An 18,547-nucleotide genomic window follows, 5' to 3' on the forward strand; every position below is an offset into this window, starting at 1 on the left:
CATTTCCTCAGCCGGACAGTCGGCGCGGTTAAAATAAACTGATCTCACGTCAGTTTTGTTTCGTTATCGTCTATGAGCACAGTACGGGACTCGATGAGTCAACTGATCTGAGGCCAGTAACCGCAAAGCAAAATTTTCGCAGTCGCAATGAAAAAACACAGTTCTCATTAAGCTATAATGAGTTTTAATCATTTGGAATATGTGTTTTTTTTTTTTTTTAATGATAACGTTTACTGCCATGCGTAGAAAAATCTGACATGCTCTCAAAAAATAGGAATTATAAATACATTTAAAATAAAATAAAACATTTTTGTTTATGGTAACTTACATTTTATATAATAGTACAAATAGAAAATAGTTTATGCCAATAATAAATCCACAGTTAACCACAAATAATAAAAATATCCTGCTACTCCACCTAACTGCGCATATTTCAGAGCACCTATTTTAAAATGAGCAGAGTTACAGGGTGATGCTTGTGCTGATTACAGGACAGTTACTCGGAATTAAAGAGGGGATGCGAGGAGGCAGGAGGCTGAGTACAGAGGCTGGATGGATCTGAGATTATGCTGGGCCGCGGGGAGGAGCGCTCTCTCAAAAGCGAGGGGCACTGTCGCGTAATGTAGCAGTCCAGACTGAGCAGAGCAGCGATCAAACAGGGCGCAGCATCAGGGATTCAAGGAACTGCAAGTAGCCTACAGGAACAGGCACTAGGAGGCCCGAGGAAGGCAGGTAGGATGCTATAACTGTGCAACATGTGAATCTGAATCCAGATCTCCATCTTCTCATCGGCATGTGTTTGGGTTTCATGTTGTTTGGATTCACTGTGGCATCAGTGCGTTGATAGGATGCTATAGGACTCCTGATGACATTCAACTTTTTTTTTTTATCACTTGCTTTTACTGGTACAGAAATAGATGTACTGTGAATTCTAAGAGACATAATCAATATTTGAATTTCCATTTATAGGGCCTCGTGTATTCGCACACATTCATGCCAAAAGTTCTATTCGAAGGATCGTTAGATATGAAGTGGTTTACGGTCGTGTTTATGGTATGATGATGCCAGTTATACACAGCATTATCGGGGTATTTACCAGTAGCATCACGTGACGCACACAGATGTTGTCACAAATCAAAGCTCTAAAAGCTTTAAAATGCAAATCAAAAACATTATTTAACATTTATTTCTGGGTCATATATAGATACAGTACAGAGACTTGTGATAGAGTTGCTTTAAATCCATTTGAATAATCCAGTTGTTAATTCCCAACTGCAATAGCTTTTCACTGAAAACGAAACGGCTTAATTACAGGACATCCAATGACCTGTTGCCCCACCCAGTATAGCCTCAAATGGAACATGGTGTTTAAAAGTATGTGTGGGGCCACTGTGCTACACCCCAAAAGTAAACTTCAAAACTGGCTGCACCGCACGCATCACATGTGACAGACTGCCCTGTAATATATGGGAGGCATGGGAGACACCCAGTCCTGAACCTGACATTACCGCCACATGTGGCTATGGCACCCAGAAAAGTAGGGCTGGCTCTATGTACAGTCTTAACATTTTGGCTTGCATGCTATAAAATTGAATGTCTTTTCAGAAAGAAAGCACAATGTATTTGTTCTGTCAACAAAGAATGTGTTTGTGTGTTTTGATGAACATCTTTGTCAGCTAGTGTTATATAAGTCATGGGATCCAGTACAAGAAGGGAACTTCAGTGTGGTAAAACCAAAAGTTTCAAACATTTGCTTTTTGTCATTCACATTATTATTATGGCATGTTCCCTGGTATATAAATATGCAGGATTATTACAGACAAATACTGCTATTATGAATACTTCTTCTCCTAATACTGCTTCTAAAATGACCCCCTACTATTACTGCTAGTACTATCATTCAGTGGTAAAAAGAAGTAAGTAAAAACATTTACATTTTCTCAAGCACTCTAAGAACAACTTTGACATATTGTTACTCTACATTTCAGAGGCAAACATTCACTCTCCAGTACATTTAGTGGACAGCTATACTTTAGAGATTTAGAAAACAGTTTAGGTAGATAATGTATGATGTGCTTATATAATATGATGTATTGTTTTATTCTAAACTCATTTACAGTATAAAGTAGCTTAAAATAGCTTCACCTGAACTAGCTATAAACGTGGCATACTACTTAGATATTAATGCACCAGTAACAATCCAATAATAAGAATAATAATATAACACTGGGGTATTTTTTATGCATAAAGAGAACTTTTGCTTTTGTAACTTTAGGTAGGCTATACTATGCTCACACACAGCCTACTTATGTACCTTTACTTAAGTAACACTTATAAGGCAGGTTTTTGACTTTAAATTTGTATAGTTTTATTTTTGCAGCTCAGCACATTTTAACTTAAGTAAAGGATCCGAACAGCATGCACCACTGCTACTACTAGCATAAATATAGGCATAAAGAAATTATCTTATTATCACAAAGCCATAAATGAGATCATTTTTTTATTACAGACTCTCAAACAGCAGTGTAGTGCCCATCTGCTATACAAACTTGTGTCAGATACTTCAAGCCCATCTTCTTCTGAGACTTTTAAACTACATTTAACACTTTGAGCATTTGTTACTGAAATGAAACATGCACCAAAAACCTAAACATGATGTACTGCTGAACATGCAGTTTCAAGACTTGATTTAGTAGTTAGTACATTTTGTAACATATAGTCAACTCCTCTCTGTAAGTCACCACTTCCAAAGGGCTGGGTCACCTCTGGTGTGACTTATTTTTATCCTCCCTTTGATGAAGACAATCCACATGATGTGAAGAGGAAAATGAGTGGACAGCAATAGTAGCATGTTATTATGAAGGCCCCAAAATGCAGTCAAAGCCCTGGTAACCCTGGAGTAAAGTACAGCCTTCAAGGCAACAGGGTGGCTTCTCTTGAAATAGCTTGAGTGAGTGGAGGCAGCCAAATTATCCATTACAGCCCTGTGACCATGTGGAATAGGTTTTTCTGCCAGTTTTCCATCACCACCCATCCCTTTAGAGTGCTGCTGGGTGCTCCGGCTGGTGGGAAAACACTGTGCACTGTACACTAGGGAGGAGAGGACCAGTGGAAAACTAGTCTAATGGAGACACTGCTGACCTCCCATGTACAGCACACATGCTGTCTCACCGTAAACAAAATAGTATCTCCCATGTCCTTTGTTCACACTGATCTGTCTCAGAACATGCACCAATACAAGAAAATATACATAAAGTAAAGTCAAAGCAAGTAAAATGTTATTTATGTTGCACAAAATCATATTTTGTTTCAGGAGGCTTTACAACCTGTGAATAATAACTGTTGAATTTATGTCTGATTTTGACAACAGAGACGGCTTAACATCTCATCTTCTACCAACAGTCAAAGTTGGGCTTTGTTAAGCCACAGTCTTTTAATAAATAAGTGTGGAATAATGCTGGCTATAGATAGCAGCTTTCATGTTTATAGTGAGGTTTGTGGCCGCTGTAGTTTCTCCTACATGCTTGGAATGGGTGGGTGAGATGAGGAGTTTGTAATTTATAGCTACAGTTCTAGATGCCACTAAATCCTACACACTGGACCTTTAGAATATTAAGGATGAAATCATGACAGCTACTGAATACTGAACTTGTATGTGTGCACAGTGTAGCTGTAAAGATGGGTGTCAAAACTCTTCTCCCAGTGGATGGAAGAGGCCTCTATAACTCAGAAAGAGGGATATGAGAATATGGGGGAAAAGACAACAGCACCAGGATTAGAATCAGAATAATCTACGCAATGAGTATAGGCTTATAATATGAATATATGTGCTTAATCAATGTGTTAATAATGAAATATTGCTAAAAACACTGTCTATTGATGAAGAATATGTGATATGATTGGAAGCCCTATTAACCCTGACCATAATCTTTATCTAATCATAACCAAGTGGTTAAAAACCTTATCACCAGGCTTAAAAGCAGTGTTTCCCTGTCGTCTCTGGTTAAGAGTGTATTCTGTACCCACCAGTAATGTCGTAGTGTACTAACACACCCTGGAGTATACTTCTACATCTCTGCAGCATGGTAAGAAGTTTAACAATTCAAGGTCAACAACATTTTCTGCTGATGTTAAGTTGGTCTTTAAGCACAGAGGTGGTAGGTCAGAGGCCTACTGTTTTGGAAGGCACTAAAAACAATGTCGGGGTCTCTTTGGCATTTTGGGAAGCCAATAACTAATAACCTATTTTGTCTTGGAGGACAAGCTGTGTTAAAATGTAGGGCTGCATGAAGCCACTGACTACACTACGTCTTTCTGATGTTTATCTTAAGCACAGACTTCCTAAAATTCACAGTTTAAACTGAACGTTTATTTTTAGAAATTGTTAGAGATGTAAAAAAAAAATGAAATAATGTTTTTTTTCTTTTCTAAGAAAAAAAGAACACGTTACATTTTCTCACACTCATGTTCTAAATGCTTCGCTACACCAGCAATAGAGTGACTGCCTGACTGCCCTTGACATATAGGATCGCAACTTGCAGTATAACCAACCACAGAGCTGCAGCTTAGTCTCACTAATAACATAAGGGACATGGCATTGTAATTGGCTTATATTGTCTGTCTGCTCTTGTTGATCTTATTTGCCATCTTGGTCAGTGATAATATACCTTATAACCCCTTTAACAACCTTAAAGTCTGTCAGACTTTTTGTTCTATAGCCATCGATCAGTTGCATAACTGAGGCAGAATTTGCTACGGGTTAGTCGGAGGGCATTCTGTAAGCCCTTCTCTGCTGTAATAATATTTTCCCAAAAATTGATTCTGAGGAAACTGATACTTTCAGCAGCTCTCTTCTATCTAGCCACACTCTATTTCTATCCCATCTTTTGTCCTGCCAGGCTTGTCTCCAAGTAAACATACCATTCTGTATGTATCCCAGATGACATTTATTGTGATGCATTTAAGGGCTGACAGCAGTTTCCTCAAATCCATTAATGGAGCTGTTAAAGCATCTCAAAGCCTTTCAGACATGAAAGAATGAAAATGGCCATTGCTGTAGTGCTCTCTCAAGTCATTAACTGAAAAAGAGCTCAACAACAAACATTGTACTACCTCATCTTCAACTTTGTTTGTCTTCTGAGTGTGAATACTGATTATTCACCTCTGCTTCCCAACAATCCATCCATTATTTATGTTTAAACTAGTTTAGTTTAGTTTACATTATATTTTACTTTAACATAGTGTAGTATTGCTTAGCTTTGGTTAGTTTAGTTGTTTTAATGTCGAGGAAACAATCTTGCTTACCTCGCCTTACCCTCCACCAAGTTGACTGAAGCGTTTGTGTGTGTGAGCGTAACAAGTTCTGTCTCACATCAGGCAAGAGTTAGCTTAGTTTTCATTGACTTCTAAGCCACTATTCACGAGAAGTCCTTAGAAGAAGTTTTTATCTGCAAATTCCATGACAATTGAGCAAATTCCATCTGTAGAAAAATATAACATGATTCTATAGAAAGCTCCAGAACAGCAGCTTAATGGACCATGGTGGTGGTGAGACTGTTTTGTCAACTATTGTTTCCAAGGTCAAGAATGAGCTTTCAGTTTCAATAAGTTTAGTTCAATTTAGCTGAGTTATGTTTGCATACAGATTCAAACTTATAACTCTGTTGCAACCGATAATGTTGGACCATGAAAACCGCTGTGACCATAGCAGCTGCTTGTTGAAGACAAAACCAAAGCGGCGGGAAAGACTTTGGAAGGCCCAAAATAACAGTCTGACTGGACGTCCAAACAGAAAACTGTCCTGGCTTTGGTGAATGTCCAGGGAAAGGAAAATATAACACATAGTGTTAACTCAGACAACCACATCTAGAATAGCTGGTTGCTCTAAACTCTAAAGTCTGAAATGGTCCTTACAGCAAAGTGAAATCAACAACTGTATTAATAAAAACTTTATCTTTTGCTTTGCTAATCCGTAGAATAAGGAAGAGAAGCAAAAAATAAACGATAGTTCATCTCATCCCTGTTTCTCTTAATGGTGGTTTGGCAGTCTTATTGCAGCCAAGCTGTTTACGTATGTGCTTTTCTATCTTGTGCAAATGACAATAGTATGCTTGTGCTGTCCAAACCTAAGAGTCTGACACTTTCCAACCTTTTGTTTTCTCTCACGGCAGCTAAAAAGCCTCAACCCAGGGGAGTGGTGTCTGTGGATGGACAGTGCAGGCACCAATGGCATCACAAGAGCTTGTGGATGCGAGAGACTCTGTCACTGATAATCTGAACCCAGTAATGGAGGGTGCTGCTGTTCCCAGCAGCGGTAAAACTTGTCCTGTCCACACCCCAAGTGGAGAGGACACAAAGAGGGGCTTTCGGAAAGGCATAGGGAGGCATAATGACTACGTGAAGATTTCTGTGCCAGAGTCCAAGGTCAATCGTCTGCCAATGGAGTGGTGGAAGACAGCAATCGCCTTCTTTTATGCTGGGTTTAACTTGGTCCTGACCACAGTCGTCATCACCATAGTCCACGAGAGGGTCCCACCCAAAGAAAGCAGCCCACCTCTCCCTGATAAGTTTTTTGACTATATTGACAGGGTCAACTGGGCCTTTACAGTGACAGAGATCAATGGCATGGTGCTGCTGGCAATTTGGTTGATCCAGTTGTTCTTCTTCAGATACAAGTAAGGACCTTTGGTACTACCTATACTAATAGTTTTACTTTAGTTTCAAAGATAAGCCTGGAGATATTCTATATTTTTTTGGTATCTTTTATTTTTGGGGGGTTTGTTTACAAGAAGTAGAGAGTGACTCCAGCCTCATCTTTTAATCTAGTTTCAATGTAAGGCTGTCTTTCAAAAACACCTGGAAATTAAATGAGGGGAGAAAATTAAATTTCACTTCAGCAAAAAAAAAAATGGTTCAGGCCACAGTTTTTCCTTTTCACATTGAGTGATGAAATAGTTTGTGGTTATGTGCTGTAACTCGCTCTACACGTCTCTTCCTGTTACTCGTGTACTGCATCATATTACAGTCTGTTAAGGCTAACATCCGCAATGAAATTGTATTTTCTGTCTTTTTGTGACACTTGTTACTGCTGAACTCAATATGAATATTTGAAAATTATTTGAAAATTTCAGGTCAATAGCAAGCAGACGGTTCTTCTTCCTCATCGGCACCCTATACTTGTACCGCTGTGTCACTATGTACATCACCACCCTTCCTGTACCTGGCATGCATATGACATGTGCTCCTAAGGTGAGTAGCATGCAGACATCAGAGCAGGCATCAGCTGCCGTTGCTCAGCCGTATACTCTCGTACACCCTCTGGGACTCATTTTGCACAACCATGCAAGAAAAGCAGCCATAAAAAAGCCATTTTGACTTTTTACTGCCTCAGGACACCAACAATATTAAGGTGCATCATTGTTTGATCAAAAACATGTGCTCCTGGCGGTTTGTTTGCTGGGTTGTGTAGTGCAAAAGAATCGGAGGACAGACTGTTTAGTAGTTGTTTAGTTCGCAAGATTTTGGAATGTTTTGGAGAGTGTATGAAAGCCTTTAGCTGCTCCTAAGAAATATGAGAATGAGTTATCCTCAGTAATTTTACTCATAAGAAGTGAATTATCCTCACTAATTCAAGCAACAAGCACAAGAGCGCAAGATATGATCATGTGTAGTTGATGATTGTGTTAAATTGTTTTACTTTTCATTTTGACCACAGTTCAAATTATGTTGCCTAGAGTTGAAAAGAGCAACATGAAATTAAAGGAATGGTATGACATTTTGGGAAATACAGTTCTTCACTTTTTTGCCACTTTCTTACCCAAAACAGCGGAAATCAGCTAGACTCTGTTCAATGGTTACAAAATCCGCCTACCAGAACCTCTAAAGCTCACTATTATGTGTTATATCTCACTTTAGTAATCCACACAAAAAACAGAAAGTCTAAAACAACAAGGGTGCAGTAAGTTTTGTAACTGTTGGTCGGACAAAACATGCAATTTGGGCATTCATTTTTAATTAATTGTTATAACATCCAACAAATGAATTGATAATGGCAATAATTGTTAGCTTTAATGTTGCTGCTGAGCCAGTGTTTATTTCTCCATCTCTCCATCTCTATGTTCCTGTTTCTCTGTCAGCTCCACGGAGACTCCCATGCAAAAATCCAGCGAATTCTGCGACTGGTATCAGGCGGGGGTCTGTCCATTACAAGCTCTCATCTCTTGTGTGGAGACTTCCTTTACAGTGGACACACTGTGATGCTCACTCTCACCTACCTGTTCATTAAGGAGTGTGAGTACTCAAAGCAGCACTTGTTTGTTTGCTTGTATAGAATAATTTATGTGAAATTCCCTTGAATAATATATGAACACATGGGCTAGGTGCTAACAGCATATAAGTGAGGTTTGAGGTGAGTGAGGTGAGAAAAAGTGAGGTGTGTTGCCACTATTGCAATGTTTCTTTTAACATTCAAATTATTTGTATTATTTATTTGCAGATATGTTTTATAACATGTAAAGCTGTAGGTCACTTTACCTACATAAGCCCTGCAATAAATTGTGCCTTCATTGTACAATGTACAGTTTTAATTTAAACAGTGTTTTAGATAGGTGTTAATTCAACTTTATTGTCATTTTGAAGGCTGTAGTTTCTGGAGCTGTTGGATTATGTTGTGTTGTACTGAGAGGTGTTTTTAATATTTTGCCTACAGTATCAGTAGGGGTAGACAAAATATTAAAAACATCCCTCAGTGTGATGCAATACTATTCAACAACACCACAAATTACATACAAATGACCATAGAATTAAATCAACACTCCTATAAAACAGTTTCAACACAATTTGAATGTTATAACCTTCATTAAGGTAGGAATTTTTTGCTGGGCTTTTGTATTAAACTGATTAATTTTAGCCAGATGTACCTGATAAATTTGCAACTGAGTGTATGCTGGATAAATGGTAGTACAAAGTACATAAAAAAAAGGTTTTTAAAATTCAAAAATATGTTGTGAGGATGAACTATTACAGACAGAGATTAAGTGGTTAAGTTTCCCCTATTACCATATTCTTTACTGCTTGTCTGTGTGTTGCAGGAAATCCCTCTGTTCTTGTCAGATTGCACTGAAATGTTACGGACTGCCTTTTTTTGACAGCGGAAACATGGAAGAACAGACCGCAAATGGGTGTTGTCATAAATATTACCAACACTCTTGTCTCTCCTTCCCTCTCACTTAAGACTCGCCACGGTCGTTTTGGTGGTACCATCTGATGTGCTGGCTGCTGAGTGCTGTGGGTGTGGTGTGCATCTTGGTGGCACATGAACACTACAGTGTGGATGTGGTCGTGGCCTATTTCATCACCTCCCGCCTCTTCTGGTGGTACCACACCATGGCCAACTTACAGGTCTGAACGCAAAGCTGAATACTGGGTGGTGGTGGAGGTTTGTGTGTGTTGGAGTGCAAGAGAGTAAAAAAGAGCTTCAAGAGCTGAAGTCTCCCTTCTCAGTGAACACTGTTAAACATGAATCATTATGCATGTAAGGCTTTATTGTCAGTTTGGTGATACATGTACATGGCTGTATTTTGTTCACTGAGTTTACTTTAAGTGTACCGGCTAAAAGTTGCATGTCACCACAAAAATGTATAACAGTTTATGTTTAAAAGAAATGGTCTATATATCACATATAATTATATTTTTACAGTAAGTACAAAGTATATTTTTAGACTCTCAGAATTCTCTGGATGACATTCCCTCATAGTTAGTATGCAGCTTTTCAACGTGGTGAATTACCCCCTCTACTGGCCAAAACAGACAGTTGATATGGGGTGGTATCAAGCAAAATGACTCTTTAAGTTACATTTAAATATTGACCTTATGGTTAACATGTTTAACACATTCACAACAACTTTGCAATGAATACAAAAACAAAACAAAAAATTAAATAAAGACAAAGGTTGAATAATATTTAATATTTGTATATTATCTCCACTATTAAAGAGAGTGCCATATTGATACTGTTGATATAAGTTGAACTGTTTACAAATTATACTGTTCAGGTAGGGTATTAAAGGATAGATTTTCAAGTCTTAAAATAGTTGTCAGGTTTCCATACGTACCTTGAAACAGTTTATGTTTACTGCAATAATTTCTTCTGTTCATACTGCCTGTAAAGAGACCAAGTATCTTCCAAAATTCTCTCTTTGTGTTACTATACCTCTGCAACAGCTCAGCATGGAAACTCTTTACTAAAAGACTAATGTTAGAATTGGGTTCAGAAGATACTAACTTGATTTGGGCCCCTTTTGCCTGCAGTGTCAACGCAGCCTTCAGACTGCTGAAGGCTCAAATTAACTTCTGATAAACTTTTGAATATTTTTTTGCTCATACTGTTGGGAGGGATCTTTTAAATGCCAGTATGAACAAGAAGAATGATTACAGCAAGCAAAAACACCTCCTTTGATATTAGTAAAAAATGGTGTGTTCTTTTCTGATGCAACTTTTACACTCCTAGGGCACTAAGACAGTAACAACAAGAAAGGGTCTACATGCTTCATCCTTGTGATATGGCTACTTGAATTATCTGACAACTTAGTCACATTATAATAAAAGGAAGTCATGGAGAGTTTGGCCTCTTCATCAGCAGCACTTTGAGCTGCATTCCTTGTATGGAAGGTAATATATATTTTAAAAAATGTATAATAACTTATATAATTCTAAATGACAACTTTTATTTTTTTCACAGACTCTGAAATGCTCGCCCAACAACTACCTCACCAACACCTGGTGGAACCCACTGTTCAACTTCCTGGAGAGGAACGTCCAAACCTCGGTGCCATGCTCTTACAGTTGGCCCATAACCTGGCCTCCTGCCTGCCTTAAGAACCCCTGCAAGAAGTATTCCATGGTACAGAGCACACGAGAGGAGTGACGCAACCCTGATACCCCCAGCAGCGTTTCCTGATAATCCATTGAAGTGGTATTCCTCCATTCAGTCTTGTCTACTGGACAGGACATATTGATACCAAATGCATAGCTATGAGAGAAATGTTTCCGCAAAAATGTGCCTAGAAGGATAATCATATTGTCTCTGTGTGTTCTTCGTCAGTGTAATTTATTTATGAGTTAAGTCCTGCAAAGCCAGTGTTGTTTTTGTAAATGATACTTGTGTCAGATCCTGGTGTATTTCGTACATGAACTGACAGTTAGTGGCAACTGACTCACAGATTTGTTGCTGTATTTGCAAGACTTGTTTTAGATTATTTTAGATGTGCTACCATAAGTTTTTCATACTGTGTGTGTTGACGGGGTTTACCTCAACATGATATCAATGTGCTCAAGTCACAAGGTGCCTTAGTATGTTTAACGTCAGTAGGTGTTTCAAAACTGCCATTACGAGTCTTGGTGTATTTGTTTTGTTTTTCTATGAGTTTTTATTATGATAAATATTATTATTATTGTTGTTCTTCAAGTATTAATTTGAGTAGCCTTGATTATGTATATCCTAGCTGTAGCCTCAACATTGTACTATTGTATTAAAATTTAACCATACAAAGCCATGTGTGTATTTTTTTCATTTGAAATCATCAATCAAAGTAATCATTATGCTATAGAAGTTTTCATTATTAACTTTACAAGCTATTTTCACATTTGACATTAAATCTATTTCTAAATTTGGATTAAATATTTTATATGGTCTTTTTTGTCCTCAACATTTTCTTCTATCCGCTATGTCTATCTTGAACAAATATGCACATGTACTGTAATTTTCAGTTGCAACAGAACTAGAGGGGACAATTTCTGAAGAGATTCATAAAAGTTAAAAGAGGGAATAGTTTGAAAAGTAAGAAAGAGATGAACAGTGCAAAATGTAGTGTAAGTGCTTGTGCTAAACTGCATTGCTTCACTTTAAGGGCCAGGAGCTACTGTGTCAAACTTCACTAATTTACATACATATTATAAGTGTTGGGGGGTAACTCATTACTAGTAATAATATTCCAGTAATAATAATACTTAACCCCAGTAACTAGTAGTGTAACTAACAACTCCTGGCCAATAGCAAGCCTTGGTGTGTAGCCTGTAAGACACCTTAAAGGGCTCAAAATCCCTCCGTCTTCGCTGTCCCAAGTGCACCAATGACAGCAGACCACAGCGCTGTCAGCCAATAGAAAGCCAGTAACGGTACCACGTTGGCTGGATACGTTTTCACAACAACACAGGAAGAGCTTGAGCTAGTTAACCGGCGGTGTCGTTGGGTTGGCATATTAACACGGATTTTATCATTACTCCGAAAATGGGATAGTATTATCGGCTTGTCACTGAATTCATTTTATTTTAACTTTAGCGCCATGGTGTCCCTGTCGTGGCCGGACAGTCTGAGCAGCTCTGTACTGTCGCATGAAAACACTGTAGCTCTGATAGTGTTCTTCATCGTGGGTTATTTAATCCGTTTTTATCAGAAACGACGGGACCTCGCAAATATCCCGCCAGGTCCGAAACCGTGGCCGGTTGTCGGCAACTTTGGCGGCTTTTTTATCCCCACTTTCATGCAGAGGAGGTTTGGACAACAAGCAGAGAGCACCCACGTTAACGCTGCGGTTCATTTAATGAAAAAAGCCGAAGTGTATGGTAATGTTTATAGCCTCTTTGTAGGGAGCCAGCTGGTCGTTGTGCTTAATGGCTATGAAGTGGTCAAGGATGCTCTCTCCAACCACCCCGAGGTGTTCTCCGACAGGCCAATTATTCCTGTTATTACTATCATGACTGAACGCAAAGGTAAGGTGCATTAAAGGGACATTTCATTCATCTTTAACCTTATTTCTGTGTTGTGTTAAACCTAAAGCATGCGTTAGACAGACATGCATAAACAGTTTACACTTTATTGGACTCACTTACTAATGCAGTCCAATCAGCCATAACTTACGTTTTTGTTTAAACTTTAGAAAAGTGTTGATTCAACTTTATTGCACTTTTGGAGCCTATAGTTTGTTGTGGTGTTGTATTTTATTGCTTTATACTGAGAGATGTTTTTAATATAAGTCTGCTCTTACTGATACAGTAAATGGAGTAGACAAAGTAAATAAGTAGAAACACCTATATATATATATATATATATATATATATATATCCACAGTAAGAATAAAGGATAGGTTCTCATGTTTATCTTTATATAATCCTCATTATTTACAATAAAATACTACACATTGAAGGAGTTCTTGGTTGTTGTAATCATAATGACCATAAAGTTGAATAAATACTGAAACAATTTAAACAAAAAACAGAACACTATTTTCACGTTGGTAGGATTTATTGCAGGACCATAGTATGGACTCCATTAGTTGAAAATTGTATGTAATATACTGACAAATATACACATTTACACTGGTCAATAGCTGTAACTTATAAACAGTCTATTTAGCATCCCTAAATCCTACAGCTGGGATTTAAAAAAAAGACTGATCTAAATGCTCTCCTTGTATGCTATTCCCTTTCTGGTTTAACTGAACTTTAGGAATAGTCTTCGCACCTTACGGCCCAGTGTGGAGAAAGCAGCGCAGGTTCTGCCACGCCACACTCCGGAGCTTTGGCCTGGGGAAGTTGAGCTTGGAGCCTTGCATCCTGAAAGGCCTGGCTACCATCAAAGCGGAGCTGCTGCGACTGGATGAGGAGTCCGGTGGTGCCGGTGTGGACCCGGCTCCACTGATCAGCAATGCTGTGTCAAACGTCATCTGCTCGCTGATCCTGGGTCAGCGCTTCCATCACGAAGACAGCGAGTTCTGCACCATGCTGGAGCTGATGGCGCGTGGGCTGGAGATCTGCGTGAACAGCCCCGCGGTCCTGATCAACATCTTTCCTCTGCTGTACTACTTACCTTTCGGGGTCTTCAAGGAGTTACGGCAAGTGGAAGGAGACATCACAGCCTTTCTGAAGAGGTGTATTGCGGAGCACCGGGAAACATTAGATCGTGACAACCCAAGGGATCTCACAGACATGTACCTGATAGAGATATTGGCCAAGCGAGATGCTGGAGAGGAGGACAGCAGCTTCACTGAAGATTATCTCTTTTATATAATAGGAGATCTCTTCATCGCTGGCACTGACACCACCGCTAACTCAGTTTTGTGGTTTCTGCTCTACATGGTCTCACATCCTGATATCCAAGGTAAAGGTAGCAACTTTTATAGTCCAGCCATTGCATTACCTTGTGAGCTGGAGCTCTATGTGTAGTTTGCGTGTTTAATACTGACCTCCACAATGACACCAGAGTGGAGCTGTGGAGCTGGGACCATCTGCTGTAACATCGGACGTTCTCTAATCAGATTCTGTAGGAAGTTATAAAGGAGTAAGGCGATTATCTCTTTCTGTTGGCCAACCAGACATGAACCTCTGCTCAGAGTTTCCAGGGCAAATTTTCCAGTCGATATTTTTTTTTGGGTGAATAAAGAAAAAAAACAGTGTACAAAACAACTAATCATATGTGACACAAACATTTTTGCACACATTAGTTTTTAGAAATCAACACACTTTACTACATTTGAATCAACGATGCAATTCATTTGTAATTTCAATACGTTTACATTAAATAATATAAAATATAAGCTTCAAAGCGGGTAGCTGAGATACTGACGGGTGAAATTTGTGTTGCAGAACCGAATGTGAAATGTTTTTAGTCTGATATGAACCACAGATTTAGTTCCCTAATTAAATGGAAGAGGGAATTGGAAATTTGCTGAGGAAAAAAGCCACGGCTCGAATACTTCCTAGTATAAGGTGGCAAAATGTCTGACTCCATTATAAATTTAACCACTTCTCCAAGTGTTTCACAACCATGCTGATTTAACCACACATTAAAACATGCACTTCACTACCGCTTTCTGGTACTTCTTTTGACTGGCAAGAGGTGCGTCCACGAGTCACACACACAATATTTGCTGATCTGTTTACTTTTTGTCCGTGAAGGCTTCATTAATCATGCAAGAATGATGTGCTTAATGTTGCTTTGCTTCTACTGTTTTGTTTTCAGACATGGTCCAGGCAGAGATTGATGAAGTGGTGGGCAGAGACCGGGACCCATCTTTCAACGATAAGGGAAGTTTGCCATTTACTGAAGCCACCATCATGGAGGTGCAGAGATTGACTGTAGTGGTTCCTTTGGCTATTCCTCACATGGCCTCTGAGAGAACAGGTAAACTTAAACAACCCCTGTGTGCCCTCATATTTCACCAAATCCTCTGTTAATGCTCAGAGTCAGATCTCTGATATCTCAGAGGATAACTGTATGTCAGGGATAATAAAGATCTACAGAGCTGAAATTGGTTTATTCCTCATAATTTCACAAGCATCTGAGGTGATGGCATTGTAATGTGTTTTCCTTTTTTCAGAGTTCAGAGGCTACACTATTCCCAAAGGAACAGTTGTTTTGCCCAATCTGTGGTCTGTCCATAGAGATCCCACTGTGTGGGACGACCCAGACCGTTTCAACCCAGCACGCTTCTTGGATGATGAAGGAAAGTTGCTCAGGAAAGAGTGCTTTATACCGTTCGGGATCGGTATGCTATTCCTTACTCATATTGGCTAAATAACTTAAACACTGATCTATAAATTAATTTAAATTGTCTGTGCACCAGGCTCTAATGATTTATCCTCTGAATCCTTCAGGGCGCAGGGTGTGCATGGGTGAACAGCTGGCGAAGATGGAGCTGTTCCTGACAGTTACCAGCTTACTGCAGGCCTTCAAATTCAGACTCCCAGAGGGAGCGCCTCCTCCTCCCATGCACGGACGCTTCGGTCTGACGCTGGCACCCTGCCCATTCACTGTGTGTGTGAGCCCTCGTAGATGAAACAGCTTGGTTTTAACAGATTTTTTGTAAATTGGGGGCTCTGTTATCAAGCACCTTGCAAAAGGCCAAAGATGTTGGTAAAGGTCTCCTGGAGAATCAATATAATCTGTAGAAAATATAAAAAGTATATTTTGATTTAAATGTAGCTCTTTTGCCTTTTATGGCTGCATATCAGATTTCATTATCACTTCATTTATTGATTATTCAAGAAATTATTTAGTACACGAAATTTCAAAACAGAGGGACTCACTCACACTCGGTTACTGCTGAAAAAGTATTATATTTATTTACACAACGTTTCAGTCTACACAACCGTCATCAGGTATATAGGAACCATGACAACGCTTTATATGTCAACAAGTCAATTTAAGGGCAAACATGTTACAAGTTTTGTACAGTGTTATGAAGCATTAAATCAACATTAACGTTAAATTAATCTATAAACTAAATAGGGACACAAGTTTCAATTTATCAAAGAACATTACATTGTGCATTAAAGTGTGCAAGAGTTGTTTTCAAGTTGTGCTTTACTCCAACGCACCTGTTATACTTTTAATTTGTCCATACAATTTCAAAAATAATGACAAATACCCGTCAGAAATGAATCCAAGGTGATGTCTTACAGTAGGTATTATATCATAGTTTGACAAGTGCCAATGTCAACCCTCACATAACATGAAATGCATACATTATACTTTAATCACCAGCAGTCCTTTTCAATACGTTCACTTTCAATAGCCTTCATTTACTATTTGGCTACTGCGTCAAACTGCGCCCCCCTAAAGAGCGTCTGTCTGGTTAGGAATGACAACTTGTAAAAAACCTTCTGGTTGCATGGCAATTAACGGCATCTGGAGTGTGAAATTCTGGTCTGCCATCAATGCTAGCTATTTCAGTGTTAATGAAAAAGCCACTGTGAAAAATTCTTTGTATGGTTGAAGAGAAAAGGAGATTTCAGGAAATATTTATAATTTCTTATTTCTTCAGACCTTAGGGGACAGATACAGTGCCAGGTGAATTTGGTGCTCAAGGAATTTTATGTTAAACTCCAATTGGGGACCAATCACAAAATCAAGTTCATGGGGATTCTTGTGCAGCCCTCAGTCATATGCTGCCTCCAGAAATTGGCTCTCGGTCACCTTGAGATAAACCTTGAACTCCTGTATTAAATGTACAATGATATGATCCAGAACAGCTGCAAATCATCTCATTTAAAAAGCTGGAAACAGCAAATGCTTTGTATATTTGCTTGATAATCAAGTAATAATTAAGGTATATTTTAAAAATTCTATTGATTAGTTTTTTCTTAATCAGCTGTTTGAGCCATTAAGTGTTATATTGATATTTAATTGTTTTACTGTTTTATATTGCATACCACTAATAATGGAAATAAGTGCACACTTATTATATATATCTGTCCATATGATTCCCCCTATAAGGGCATTAGAGAAAGAAAGATTTAAGTTTTCTGTCCAAGAGTTTATAAATGTATTTCCTTACAGACTCTATGAATGGATTGTTGGAAACTTGTCAATAAAAAACTGATTATCTGAATAATGATTACCTGACTGTGTCATGAATGCATGTTTTTGGTTAGTTATTTACTGTTTTCAATGCTTTTGTTTTAAATTGTTGACATTTTAGGATGGGATTCATTGCAGTCCAGTGAAGAATTTATGAGAAGACTATTCTTTCATCAGAACAAAAATACTGTATGTGAAATTCTTACTGTATGTCAGTGGTTCAATTAAACAATTATGTTTTGAGTACAAAGCCAGTGTGAAATTGAACCACTGCCCTAGAGCCACTGACATGTGCACCCTTAAATATCGTCATTTAAATAACTTTTTTATATTCTGAAAGAACAATCTGATTCCAAATTGTTATTATAAGGAGTTTACTGGATAAACACTAAGGTATCTAGAATACACACATACTGTGCAGAGTGGAGTTAAGATCAGGTTGGGAGAAGTGACTGACTGCAAGTTGGGACTTTCCAAACCAGCCCATCAACACCTAATGGGGGGATTAAGGAAGTTTATGGATTTCTATTTGCTGACTTGTCCATCCATTTGTTTACACTAGTCAATGTGCTTCATTCATCCCCACCAGAACCAGAAGCAAACATCCACTTCAGCTCCAAAATATTACAACTGCTGTGCGAAGTATAATTTTGATTTATTTGTATTGTACTTTACTTGATTATTTCCATTTTATTTTATTTCATTTAATAGGGGAATAAGTATTATTAGCTAATTATCTTGAGTTAACTCCATACTTACTATGGAACAGAATAGCCCATCTCACTGTTTGATATTAAAACAGTTTTGTGTTACCAGACTGAAAGTTAAGTTAACTGCTTTTACTTTTGATATTTAAAGTAAAATTCGCTTTGACCTTTTTTATTTTGAATGCAGTATTTTTAGATCCCCTGTTGCTAATTCTGAATATTGGAGTCATATATTTACTTAAACAATCTAATATTTAGTAACACCTGAGTTTATCTATGTGAAAGGTCATAGAAGTGTCCTCGTGGTCACGTGACTGTCGACCTTCAACCTATTTTATTTTTTTGTCCCAGGCTGGAGAAGTCATGACCCGCCCTACTCTGCCTCTGATTGGCTAGTACTCACTGCCTTCGTTTATTGGAAGGCGTGAGGAGTTGGGATTGGTTAAAATCAGAGTAAGAACGTCAGGCTGAGCCAATCAGAGGC

At 38.4% G+C, this 18,547-nt stretch overlaps 2 protein-coding genes across 2 annotated transcripts; both read left to right on the plus strand.

Moving 5' to 3' along the window:
• Positions 1-507: 507 nt before the first annotated feature.
• Positions 508-11,539, plus strand: sgms2a (sphingomyelin synthase 2a). The gene is made up of 6 exons (XM_035659448.1): positions 508-732; positions 6,171-6,674; positions 7,131-7,248; positions 8,136-8,289; positions 9,233-9,399; positions 10,739-11,539. Exons 2-6 carry the CDS (start codon positions 6,226-6,228, stop codon positions 10,922-10,924), a joined length of 1,074 nt encoding a protein of 357 aa, XP_035515341.1. The 5' UTR covers positions 508-732; positions 6,171-6,225; the 3' UTR covers positions 10,925-11,539.
• Positions 11,540-12,217: 678 nt separating this feature from the next.
• LOC118327218 (cytochrome P450 2U1) lies at positions 12,218-17,387 on the plus strand. Its single transcript, XM_035660505.1, has 5 exons — positions 12,218-12,768; positions 13,505-14,155; positions 15,017-15,178; positions 15,375-15,542; positions 15,652-17,387. The coding sequence occupies exons 1-5, from the start codon at positions 12,342-12,344 to the stop codon at positions 15,831-15,833; spliced, it is 1,590 nt and encodes a 529-aa protein (XP_035516398.1). The 5' UTR covers positions 12,218-12,341; the 3' UTR covers positions 15,834-17,387.
• Positions 17,388-18,547: the final 1,160 nt, after the last annotated feature.

This window comes from Morone saxatilis, unplaced genomic scaffold, assembly GCF_004916995.1.
Source record: "Morone saxatilis isolate NCDOM2014 unplaced genomic scaffold, NCSU_SB_2.0 Contig17, whole genome shotgun sequence".
Taxonomy (NCBI): Eukaryota; Metazoa; Chordata; class Actinopteri; family Moronidae; genus Morone; species Morone saxatilis.

Bases quoted from the DNA above. Each gene is read 5' to 3' on its own strand.
- LOC118327218 (XM_035660505.1), top strand. From the start codon at position 12,342: ATGGTGTCCCTGTCGTGGCCGGACAGTCTGAGCAGCTCTGTACTGTCG. The intron at 14,156-15,016 runs GTAAAGGTAGCA...TTTTGTTTTCAG, and splicing joins CTCACATCCTGATATCCAAG to ACATGGTCCAGGCAGAGATT. The intron at 15,179-15,374 runs GTAAACTTAAAC...TCCTTTTTTCAG, and splicing joins CATGGCCTCTGAGAGAACAG to AGTTCAGAGGCTACACTATT.
- sgms2a (XM_035659448.1), top strand. From the start codon at position 6,226: ATGGCATCACAAGAGCTTGTGGATGCGAGAGACTCTGTCACTGATAAT. The intron at 7,249-8,135 runs GTGAGTAGCATG...TTTCTCTGTCAG, and splicing joins ATATGACATGTGCTCCTAAG to CTCCACGGAGACTCCCATGC. The intron at 8,290-9,232 runs GTGAGTACTCAA...CTCTCACTTAAG, and splicing joins CTACCTGTTCATTAAGGAGT to ACTCGCCACGGTCGTTTTGG.